At 45.5% G+C, this 11,532-nt stretch overlaps 1 protein-coding gene across 1 annotated transcript; it reads left to right on the top strand.

Moving 5' to 3' along the window:
* Positions 1 to 4,361: 4,361 nt before the first annotated feature.
* Positions 4,362 to 6,830, top strand: LOC308577945 (UDP-N-acetylglucosamine--peptide N-acetylglucosaminyltransferase 110 kDa subunit-like). The gene is made up of 2 exons (XM_081178285.1): positions 4,362 to 4,530; positions 6,628 to 6,830. The coding sequence occupies exons 1-2, from the start codon at positions 4,384 to 4,386 to the stop codon at positions 6,817 to 6,819; spliced, it is 339 nt and encodes a 112-aa protein (XP_081034411.1). The 5' UTR covers positions 4,362 to 4,383; the 3' UTR covers positions 6,820 to 6,830.
* Positions 6,831 to 11,532: the final 4,702 nt, after the last annotated feature.

Here is an 11,532-nt window from a genome sequence, read left to right as displayed (position 1 = left end):
AAGAAAAATTCTAGCCCCAAAGGGGGGAATATTGTGATAGGAATTTTATGGTTTTAGATATATAGTAATGTTCATAACTGCACATACATAGATCAGCACAGGAACCATTTTGATTCCTAAACTGACCAAATCCTTTCTCTGCAAGGTTAAAAATGGAAAAGCCTCCCCATTGTCTCTTCCTTTAATCTGTGTTTGAATAAGGTGTGAGCCTGTGACCTGGCCCAGGAAATAAGTATTTTAGCATTACAAAGGAATGGCCAGGCTCCCCAGAAAATCCAATCAAGTAACCTGCTAGACAGGAGATAAACAAGGAGAAGAGAAAAACAACATTTAAATTTCTGTGATGTAGGTGGGATGTATCTGAGGGGTGGTCTTAGGTTACACCCCTTCTGTGATGTATGCATAATGTTTCTGGGGGTGGTCCTGATCTAGAGAAGGGGAATTTCAAAAGTCTTTATAAGGCCTCGCAGGCCATTGTTCTGGGTCCTCTTCCTCTCCTGCGTGTGAGGGGAGTACCCTGTTGCAACAGATCAATAAAGATCAAGCTTACTAGCTGCTTTGCTTCTCAATATTCTCTGGTTGGCCTCTGTTATTTTCTCCTACCAATAGGGAACCTATGTAAGGACTCTATATGGGCTCTTGGATACCCCATAAGGGAAAAGGGCATATTTTTATTTACAACACCTGGCACAGAATAAGAAGGAGAAGGAAAAAACCTGAAAGAGAGAATGAAACAAGGGGGGGGGGGCATTTTCTAAGAAAAAAGGCCAGGACATCTTATTGAGACTGATATCAGGAGCCTTACAATAACTCTTCTGTCCAACCAGATCAAAGTTAAAACTGGACTCAGATATTTTTCTTAGAAGGAACACCATACTTTCATAGGCATATGCTTAATGAAATACATACACTGCATTTTAGCTTGAGAGAGCAGTTGGCTCAACTAGGCTTTTGCAGCAGAAACATTAGGTTAACTAGAAACATTAGGTTAACTTAGACTGGAACACAGATGTACTCACAAACTCAAAAGTTACAACACAACATTTACCATTAGACTTAAAATCACCCTCCCCACTGAAACTAGAGAAAGGAGGTGGGGTAATCCTCCTTTCAGAACACAAGTAGCACGTATACAGGATTTTACCACTTGGGAGGAAAACTCTTTTAGAGCCTCTCTCAAATAAACATTTGCACACTCCATTCTCCATTTTGTCTTGTTTTTAAGACTGATAAGGTTCAACATGGCTTCCTTAGATTTAGAATTTGGAGCAAGCTTGCATTCTTATTTTAGATGGCACATTTAAGATAAGCAGCTGCTGGATGTTACCTAAGTACAATTTAAACACAGGAAAAACGTTTCTTAAACACAAATTGAAGGGGACTGTCAGAGTCCAGGCGGGAAGTAAGCACCAACTGGGCTTCTTTCACGCCAGGGGTCTGGGGACTATTTTTCTTTTGACTGAGGTGCACCCATTTTCAATTAAAAGGGTTTTGGACCTGGGCAAAACTCCGAAGGGTCCGGAAAAGGGGAAACTTGGACAAAAAAACTTGGGGATACCTGGAGAAATCTCCGATGGGAAAAACCTGGGGATACCTGGACAAATCTCCGAGGGGGAAAACCTGGGGATCCGAGGGGAAAACTTGGGGAAACCTGGACAAATCTCCGAGGGGAAAACTTGGGGATCCAAGGGAAAAAACCTGGGGATACCTGGACAAATCTCCGAGGGGAAAAACCTGGGGATCCGAGGGGAAAACTTGGGGATACCTGGACAAATCTCCGAGGGGAAAACTTGGGGATCCAAGGGAAAAAACCTGGGGATACCTGGACAAATCTCCGAGGGGAAAACCTGGGGATCCGAGGGGAAAACTTGGGGAAACCTGGACAAATCTCCGAGGGGAAAACTTGGGGATCCAAGGGAAAACTTGGGGATACCTGGACAAATCTCCGAGGGGAAAACTTGGGGATCCAAGGGAAAAAACCTGGGGATACCTGGACAAATCTCTATTCTACAACTCACAGCAACCTCCCTGCCTTTTACAATCTAACTCAGAGTCCCTACTGAACGCTTGCACACTTGCAATGCCAGATTGAGACTCTGGAATATGAAAGATGGAAAGGAATTCAGCGCCCTTGCGTTCTCTGTTCACAGGTCATTTCTAACAAAGATCGCCATGGCAGAGGTGCGGCTGCGCTGGGAGTTATAGTCTTGGGAATTATAGTTTTCAGTGCAGAAGAAATTGCACGACCTTTCTGGGCAAAACTCCGAAGGAATAGGTCGGCATAAAGAATTAAGTGAAAGAAGTCACACACAACCCTTGCCTGGGCATACTCCGAAGGGCTAAGGCTGGTGTTGAGATCGAGGGGACAGAAAGGAGGAGAAGGCAATTTTTCAAGAGTTAAAGTGAGGAAAGAAGTAAGGATTTGAGAAGTATAGGTTTGCTGTGGTTTGCAGAATCCCACCCCACTACCCATTTTTCCTACTCATACTCACTTCACAAGCGCTGTCCTGGTGATCCCGGGATCTCTTGACTGGTTTTTTTAAGGCCGGCCTGATCAAGATTTGCTTCCTCTGGTTAGCCCCGCTGAAACTCCAGTTATTGCCAGACCCTGGGACCGATGGAAGACTGGTTATTCCTCCTGGCAAACTGCCTGGTGCACGCTGGATAACCAGTCCTTCCTCGTTTCCAGAATCCGGGTAACCAAAAGTCCCTTCGTGCGTGGTCGCCATCTGTTGTAAATAAAAATATGCCCTTTTCCCTTATGGGGTATCCAAGAGCCCATATAGAGTCCTTACATAGGTTCCCTATTGGTAGGAGAAAATAACAGAGGCCAACCAGAGAATATTGAGAAGCAAAGCAGCTAGTAAGCTTGATCTTTATTGATCTGTTGCAACAGGGTACCCCCCTCACACGCAGGAGAGGAAGAGGACCCAGAACAATGGCCTGCGAGGCCTTATAAAGACTTTTGAAATTCCCCTTCTCTAGATCAGGACCACCCCCAGAAACATTATGCATACATCACAGAAGGGGTGTAACCTAAGACCACCCCTCAGATACATCCCACCTACATCACAGAAATTTAAATGTTGTTTTTCTCTTCTCCTTGTTTATCTCCTGTCTAGCAGGTTACTTGATTGGATTTTCTGGGGAGCCTGGCCATTCCTTTGTAATGCTAAAATACTTATTTCCTGGGCCAGGTCACAGGCTCACACCTTATTCAAACACAGATTAAAGGAAGAGACAATGGGGAGGCTTTTCCATTTTTAACCTTGCAGAGAAAGGATTTGGTCAGTTTAGGAATCAAAATGGTTCCAGGTCGGCCTTCTTGTACTGATCTATGTATGTGCAGTTATGAACATTACTACAGTGTTTCCCAAACGTTTTTGGGCAACGGCACACCTGCTTACCAGAAAAAAATCTCGCGGCACACCACCATTAAAGCCCCGCCCCCGTGACGTCAGCGCGCAGCGTCACGCCGGGAGGGACGCACAAAAATGAAAGTTTTTTCCCTCCCCCTTGCCGGGGTGGGAGGAGGCAGCAGAGCGAGGGCAGCTGAGGCGGCGGCGGCAGCTGAGGCGGCGGCGGCTGCGATAGCGGGCGGAGGAGGAGCCGTCGCCGGGAGTTGCTGCTGCTGCTGTTGCTGCTGCTGCCCGGACATGCCGGCCTCCTCCTCCTCCGCTGTCTCGCGCTCCTCCCTTTTGCGCGCGCTGCCCCGCCGCTCGGCACGACCACCGCGGAGCCGCCCCGGCTCGACGCGGATCCTCCCTGCCGCCTCTCGCCGCCGCCTCTCGCCCGCCTCCCTCCCACGGCACACCAGCCGGTGTCTCACGGCACACTAGTGTGCCGCGGAACACCGGTTGGGAAACACTGCATTACTATATATCTAAAACCATAAAATTCCTATCACATACTACCCTTCGGAGAAAAACCCCAACTCACCCTCCCACTATATATCAGGGTCTGGGGGCTTCTCCTTACTCTTATATAGCAGGGTCTGGGGACTTCTCCCTCTGTATATCAGGGTCTGGGGACTTCCGCTTCAGTGTATCTGAAGAAGTGTGCATGCACACAAAAGCTTATATCAGGCATCCCCAACCTGCGCCCCCCCCGATGTTTTGGCCTACAACTCCCATGATCCCTAGCTAACAGGACCAGTGGTCGGGGATGATGGGAATTGTAGTCTAAAACATCTGGAGGGCCGAAGGCTTGGGGTGCCTGGCTTATACCAAGAACAAACTTTGTTGGTCTCTAAGGCACTACTGGACAATTTTTATATATATTTTGACTTCATCAGACCAATACGGCTACCTACCTGAATCTAGAACCCTGGTTTTCTTTGCCCCCTTTCAGATCGTCTGTGATTGGACCGATTACGACGAGAGAATGAAGAAGCTTGTCAGTATTGTGGCTGACCAGCTGGAGAAGAACCGGCTCCCTTCGGTGCACCCCCATCACAGCATGCTGTATCCACTGTCTCACGGCTTCCGAAAGGCTATTGCCGAGAGACATGGGAACCTTTGCCTGGACAAGGTGGGTCTATGCTGTGAAGAGGTGTGCGCCGCTCCGTTCCGTCAGAGTTTGAATGCTTTCATGTTGGCTTTGGATATATAATAATATATAATAATTTATTATTTCTACCCTGCCCATCTGTCTGGGTATCCTCAGCCACTCTGGGTGGCTGCCAACCAAATATTAAAAACACAAGACAGCATTAAATATTTAAAAACTTCCCTAAACAGGGCTGCCTTCAGATGTCTTTTAAAAGTGAGATAATTGCTTATTTATTTGACATCTGATGGAAGGGCGTTCCACAGGGCGGCCGTCACCACGAGAAGGCCCTCTGCCTGCTTCCCTGTAACTTGGCTTCTTGCAGGGAGGGAAGCGCCAGAAGGCCCTCGGGAGAGGGACCCCGGTGTCCGGGGTGGAGATGCTCCTTCAGGTCTACTGGGCCGAGGCCATTGAGGGCTTTCAAGGTCAGCACCGACACTATGAATTGTGCTTGGAAACGTACTGGGAGCCAAAGCAGATCTCTTGGGACCGGTGGTATGTGGTCTCAGTCAGACTGGATTTAAATCCTTTATTTTACAGAAAGGCTTGATCTTGCTGGCATCCTCTTAATATTGACAACCAGAGGAAAGTTTCATCTGCTGGGCTGTTTAGGGCTTTCAAGGTCAGCACCAACACTTTGAATTGTGCCCGGAAACGTACTGGGAGTCAATGCAGGTCTTTCAAGACTGGTGTTATGTGGTCTCTGCGGCTGTTCACAGCCCCCAGTCTGGCTACCACATTCTGGATTAATTGCAGTAAGGTAGCCCCACATAGAGCGCATTGCAGTCGTCCAAGCTGGAGATAACAAGAGCATGCGCCACTCTGGCAAGAGAGTCCGTGGGCAGGGAGGGTCTTATCCTGCATCCCAGATAGAGCTGCCCTGGACACAGAACAGACCTGTGCCTCCATGGGTCCAAAATGACCCCCAGACTGTGCAGCTGGTCCTTCAGGGGCACAGTTGCCCCGTTCAGGACCAGGGAGTCCCCCCCACCCACCCACACACCACAGAACTTCAGTCTTGTCAGGATTCAACCTCAACCAGTTAGCTGCCATCCACCCTCCAACCGCCTCGAGGCACCCGCGCAGGAACTCCACCGCCTTTGCCGGCTCTGATTTGAAAGAGAGGTAGAGCTCTCTATCAGGCTTCCTCAACCTTGGCCCTCCTGATGCTTTTGGCCTACAGCTCCATGGTCCCTAGCTAGCAGGTCTAGTGGTCAGGGATGATGGGCACTGTAGTTTGAAAACAGCTGGAGGGCCAAGGTTTAGGAAGCCTGCTCTGTATTGGCGCCAATGGCTGTTAAGCGAAAAAATTCCAGGGTGAGTGACTCCTTGACAGCCTAGCTCACCGGGGCACTTGTCCCCCATGGGTCCATGCTGTCAGTAAAAGGAGGAAGTCCCAGCCCGGTAATTTGGAGCAAAACAGTGGTCAGTAGACCATGATTCTTACTGTTGCACCACAGGTCTGCCCAGGAGTAAGAACCCCGAGCATGGGGCAATGTCAACTTTTATAACTTCCTTCTTCCCCCCAGAATACACTTCAAGCAGCATCGTTGATACATCATCACTACATCACTAGCACATCACAAATGAGGAGGGGTATACAAGGGTTATGCATTCACTATGAGGTCCCTTTATCAGACCCCTTAAATCTCCATCACTGAAAGAACAATAAAACTCTTGACACGTCCTTTCCCACTGGACTTGTCTGGAGATGGGCATTCAGAACACCTGCCTTGCTAAACTGCCTTGGCAGATGTCTATGGTTGCCCCCTTGGTCCCTCCCTCGGTGGGGTGCCGTGTATGTGCTCTCAGGCTTGGGGAATTCTGGCGGGATGCCCTGTTCCTGCTGCCTACATGACTTCCTGCTTCTTGGCTCATGGAGGGAGGTGGAGCCCAAATTCGTTCAAATGGCGGAATGAGGAGAGTCGGTTAAAGCATAGATTTTCTGCATGTCTTTCTTGGGCTGTCAAGTCAAAGGTATGTATATTTGTAACATTGGAACAACTTCAAAGATGTGGCCTCATGTCCCCCACCCCCATGTCATTTCCGTAACCCGGCTTTCTTGAATCCCCTTGCTAGATCAACGTGCTCCACAAGCCGCCTTACGAGCACCCCAAGGACCTGAAAGGCAGTGAGGGCCGGCTCCGCGTTGGCTACCTGAGCTCTGACTTTGGGAACCACCCCACCTCCCATCTCATGCAGTCAATCCCAGGCATGCACAATTCGGACAAATTTGAGGTGAGGTGCACAAGAGGGCAGCTGTGTGAGTAGCTCAGGCGGCAGAGCGCTGAGACTCTGAATCTTGGGGTCATGGGTACGAGCCCCACGTTGGGCCAAACGAATGAATACAGCCTAGGACCGCCTCTCCACGGAGGATCTAACAGTCTGCAAATAAAAAAATGTTAGAGGTCCTGGGCTTCAGGGAGATTAGGCTGGCCTCGACCAGGGCCAGGGCCTTTTCAGCCTTGGCCCCGGCCTGGTGGAACTCTCTGCCACAAGAGATCAGGACCCTGGGTGACTTCCGGTCGGCGCCAGCGCTAATGGCGGTCCTCTTTCCGAGCTCCGGAGGAGGACTGCTCTGCGAGTTCGGGTCTGACCCGCTACGGCAAGCGGGGGACCCCTAAAATCACAGGCGCGGAAGCCTGTGAACGAGGAGATTCGGTGGGCACCAGGAGCGCCCCCCCTTTACCGCAGAAAGAGCCTTTTTAAAGGCTCCGGAACGACATCGGGGGAGCGCGGTGCTGAGAATCGCTACCCAGCCCGCAGGGTGAAGCCGCGTCGCTATTAGCGGAGAGCGCCGATTCCTTCCTGTAAATTTCGGACTGAAAAAACCCGTGAGTAAGACTGAACGTCTATTTGAAACTAAAGTCTGGAAATTTGGCTGAAAACGGGGAGGTGAAAATTAAGGAAGTCTGCCTTCCCCCGACTGCATGAAAGTGAAAGCAACGAAACTTTAAAGCTGCATCCGCAAGAGACATTGCCTTTGATTAATTAAATCTGACATTTGGACTTTAGATCTCCCCTCTAGCTAGCAGGGCAGAGGGGAGGCAAAAGAGACATTAGTAACTGCATGATCTATTTAAAAGAAAAAAATTTCTGCTGCCTCAATAACCTGAAACGGACTGCTAAATAAGACAATAGGGCACTGAACTGACTTTTCCCTGTGAAGGTTACATTGTGATACAAAGTTCCTGGATTCTTTTGCTACAGTATACCAGAGTAGGCTGAGACAGTATCTACTGGAAAACTGCTGCAATTTATATTTACAAGCCTCCTGATATACTTGTTTTAAACTTTCTTTCTTTCTTTTTGTATTTGGACATTTTCTTTGTCTCTGTATCTGGACATTTTGATTTGCTCCCCCTAGAGGGTAAAGTAAAGGCCGATATAGCTCAAGACAGTGGAATTTTCCATCCGGAAACGGTTCCCGTGGGAAACGACCTTGGGACATGAGTGGTCCACTAGAAGAGATAGCCACAAGAGCTAAGACTAGACAACAACAACAGCACCAGCAACAGCAACAGCAACAAAAGAAGAGAGGCTCGATTACAGGCGCAACCCCTACAGGACCTACAGGAATAACAGGACAAGAAAAAGTGACAGCTGTCTCCATGGATGCTGTGACACAAGCTTTACTTAAGATAAACCAATCCCTGGAGACTCTAACAAAGCAGAACTCAGAAAATACACAAAAATTAACAGAGTTATCAGCAAGATTAGATCTGAACACAGAATCTATAAACAAATTGGTCCAGGAAAATTCTGCAACACGTAAAATTGCGGAAGAAGCTAGAGCTATTGCTGGAGAGACTCAAGAGAACTTAGAACCGATTGCCAAAAAGGTGCACGAGCATGGCGCAACTCTGGCTTTGTGGGAATTACAGAGAAAAGAGAGAAATTTGAAATTGAGATTAATTCCAGAGAACGAAGGTGACAATCTCATGGAGTTTTTAACACAAGAGTTTGCTGACTGCTGGGAAGATTTGGAGGAAGACGAATTTAAAATCACAACAGCGTTTAGACTGGGTAAAAAACAGAACAGAAAGACCCCGAGGGATTGTTTGATTACCCTTAGATCCAAGGAAGAAAGAGACAAAATATTAAGACTACATTTTGGAAAGGCCTTGCAAATTGGAAATTCAGCTGTACAGATTTTTAAAGACATCCCAAAATATATCTTGGATCTGAGAACCTTCTATAAGGATCTGGTTTTTTTGTTAAAGAAGAATACCATCCTCTTTAGGTGGGAATTTCCACAGGGATTGTCTTTCGATTACAAGGGGAAGAAGGTGAAAATAAAGACTATACAAGACAAAGAGAAATTTTTGGAAAGAAACCGAGAGGACCTACAGAAGGGAACTGTGGACCCAATTGCAGAACAGAGGAGAGCAATAGACATTTTGAATCTTTCGTTTGGACACATTCCACCACCATCAGAGGAAGAGCAACAACTTGGAGCTGTTGGAGGAGTGTCAGAAAAATAACAAGATGGCTCTGCAATTCCTTAGTTGGAATTGTAATGGGCTCAATATGCCTTTGAGGAGACGACAAGTTTTTCATATTCTGAACAGAGAACAACTGGATTTGATATGCCTACAAGAAACCCATATAACCAGAGCTCACAGGAGATTACTTATAAACAAAAGACTAGGACAAGAATTTATCTCATCAGACAAAGTCAAAAAAAGAGGAGTTGTGATCTATGTAAAAGAGAAATGGGCTCCAAAAATGATGTTTAAAGATGAACAAGGGAGATATTTGGCAGTTGAGATACAAGTACAAGGAGAAAAATTTTTGATAGTTGGAATTTATGCACCAAATGAAGGTAAAGCTGAATTCTTCAAGAAACTTCATGAAACTTTGACGGACTATCTGGATTATAATATGATAATTATGGGAGACATGAACGGTGTGGTCTCCACTAACATGGACAAGGCACAAAGACTGACAGTTACCAAGGAAGGGAGACTTCCTAAGACTTTTTTTGAAATGATGGAAAATATGGACTTAATAGACATATGGAGAACAAGGAACCCTCTTGAGAGAGAGGGAACCTTTTTCTCCCAAGCAATGACGACCTGGACCAGAATCGACCAAATCTGGATTACTAGTGGGATGGCTCCAAAGATTAAGAAGGTAGAAATCTGCCCAAAAACTTGCTCCGACCATAACGCTGTGAAGATGGAAATGAAACTTACAACAACTGGTCAATTTAGATGGAGAATGAATGACACCCTCTTTCGAGATAAGGAGATCCTCATGAAGGCCCAAAAAACTTTAAAGGACTATTTTGAAATAAATTTAAGGGCCGATGTGGAAAAAAGAGTGATCTGGGACGCAAGCAAAGCTGTGATGCGAGGTTTTTTGATTCAACAAAACTCAATAAAGAGGAAGAAACAGAATGAGAAAAAGGAAAAGATTTTGGAAAAGATAAAGGAAGGAGAGAAAAAATTAAGAGTAAAACCAAAGTCCCAGGAGATTTTAAGAGAGATTAAGTTATATCAAGCACAATATATGGAATTGATGAACCAAGAGATTGAATGGAAGATAAAGCAAATGAAACAAAAGACATTTGAATCGGCAGATAAATGTGGCAAACTCCTGGCATGGCAATTGAAGAAAAGGCAGAAACTAAATACAGTTACAAGCCTAGAAGTGGATGGAAAGAACATATCTAAACCTAATGAAATTAGAAATTGCTTTTTGAGCTACTTTAAAAAAGGGACTCAAGGACCGCAAAATGAAGAAGATATAGATAAATTCCTTGACAAATATGGATTACAAAAAATCTCTCATCAAAGTAAGATGGATCTGAATCAGAGAATAACAGAACAAGAGATAGAGGCTGCCATTCAGAATATGCAACTGGGCAAATCTCCAGGACCAGATGGACTGACTTCCAGATACTACAAATCTTTGAAGGAGTGGTTGATTCAACCATTAAAAGAAGTCTGTAATGAGATTCTAGAGGGAAAAAAGGCACCTGAATCATGGAAAGAAGCGTATATTTCACTCATACCAAAGACAGAGACTGAAAAGACTCAATTGAAGAACTACCGCCCAATATCACTACTTAATGTGGATTACAAAATTTTTGCAGACATTTTGGCAAAAAGATTTAAAAAAGTGTTGATGGAAAAGATTCATAAGAACCAAGCAGGCTTTCTCCCAAAAAGACACCTAGCAGACAATGTAAGGAATATAATAGACATTTTGGAAAAGTTAGAGGTGAATATAAATACTAAAGCAGTATTGATTTTTGTGGACGCGGAGAAAGCCTTTGACAATATTTCTTGGAGTTTTATGACAAAGAATCTTCATGGGATGGGGGTAGGCCAAGGTTTTGAGAATGGTATGGGTGCAATATATTCTGAACAAAAAGCTAAGTTGATTGTAAATAATGTAATAACTGAGGAACTTAAGATAGAAAAAGGAACACGACAGGGGTGCCCAATTTCCCCATTGCTTTTTATTTTGGTTCTGGAGGTGTTGCTGAATATGATTAGAAATGACCAGCAGGTCAAAGGTGTACAGGTCGGAGCTAAACATTACAAGTTAAGAGCATTTGCAGATGACCTAGTATTGACTTTGCAAGAGCCAAACACTAGTACGAAAAAGGTGCTAGAAATAATCCAACAGTTTGGCCAGGTAGCCGGATTTAAGTTGAATAAACAAAAAACTAAAGTTTTAGGAAAAAAATTAACAGATATGGAGAAGGAGAAATTCCAAGAGGAGACAGGGTTGACGGTGGTCAAGAAGGTGAAATACCTAGGGGTTTATTTGACATCTAAAAATTTGAATTTGTATAAGGATAACTATGAAAAATGTTGGTCAGAAATTAAAAAAGATCTAGAAATATGGTCAAATTTGAAATTGTCAATGTTAGGCCGAATTGCAGTGATTAAGATGAATGTATTGCCTAGAATGTTATTCTTGTTTCAAACCTTGCAGATTCTTGACAAGATGGAATGTTTTAAGAGGTGG

Source organism: Podarcis bocagei (genome assembly GCF_964188305.1).
Source record: "Podarcis bocagei genome assembly, chromosome: W".
Classification (NCBI taxonomy): Eukaryota; Metazoa; Chordata; class Lepidosauria; order Squamata; family Lacertidae; genus Podarcis; species Podarcis bocagei.
The sequence above is the reverse complement of the archived record's forward strand: the minus strand, read 5'-3'. Positions and strand labels throughout refer to the sequence as shown.

What these genes read in the sequence shown, in the direction of transcription:
- LOC308577945 (XM_081178285.1), top strand. Translation starts at nt 4,384, where the DNA reads ATGAAGAAGCTTGTCAGTATTGTGGCTGACCAGCTGGAGAAGAACCGG. An exon ending in GGAACCTTTGCCTGGACAAG is followed by an intron (nt 4,531 to 6,627) that starts GTGGGTCTATGC and finishes TCCCCTTGCTAG; the next exon opens with ATCAACGTGCTCCACAAGCC.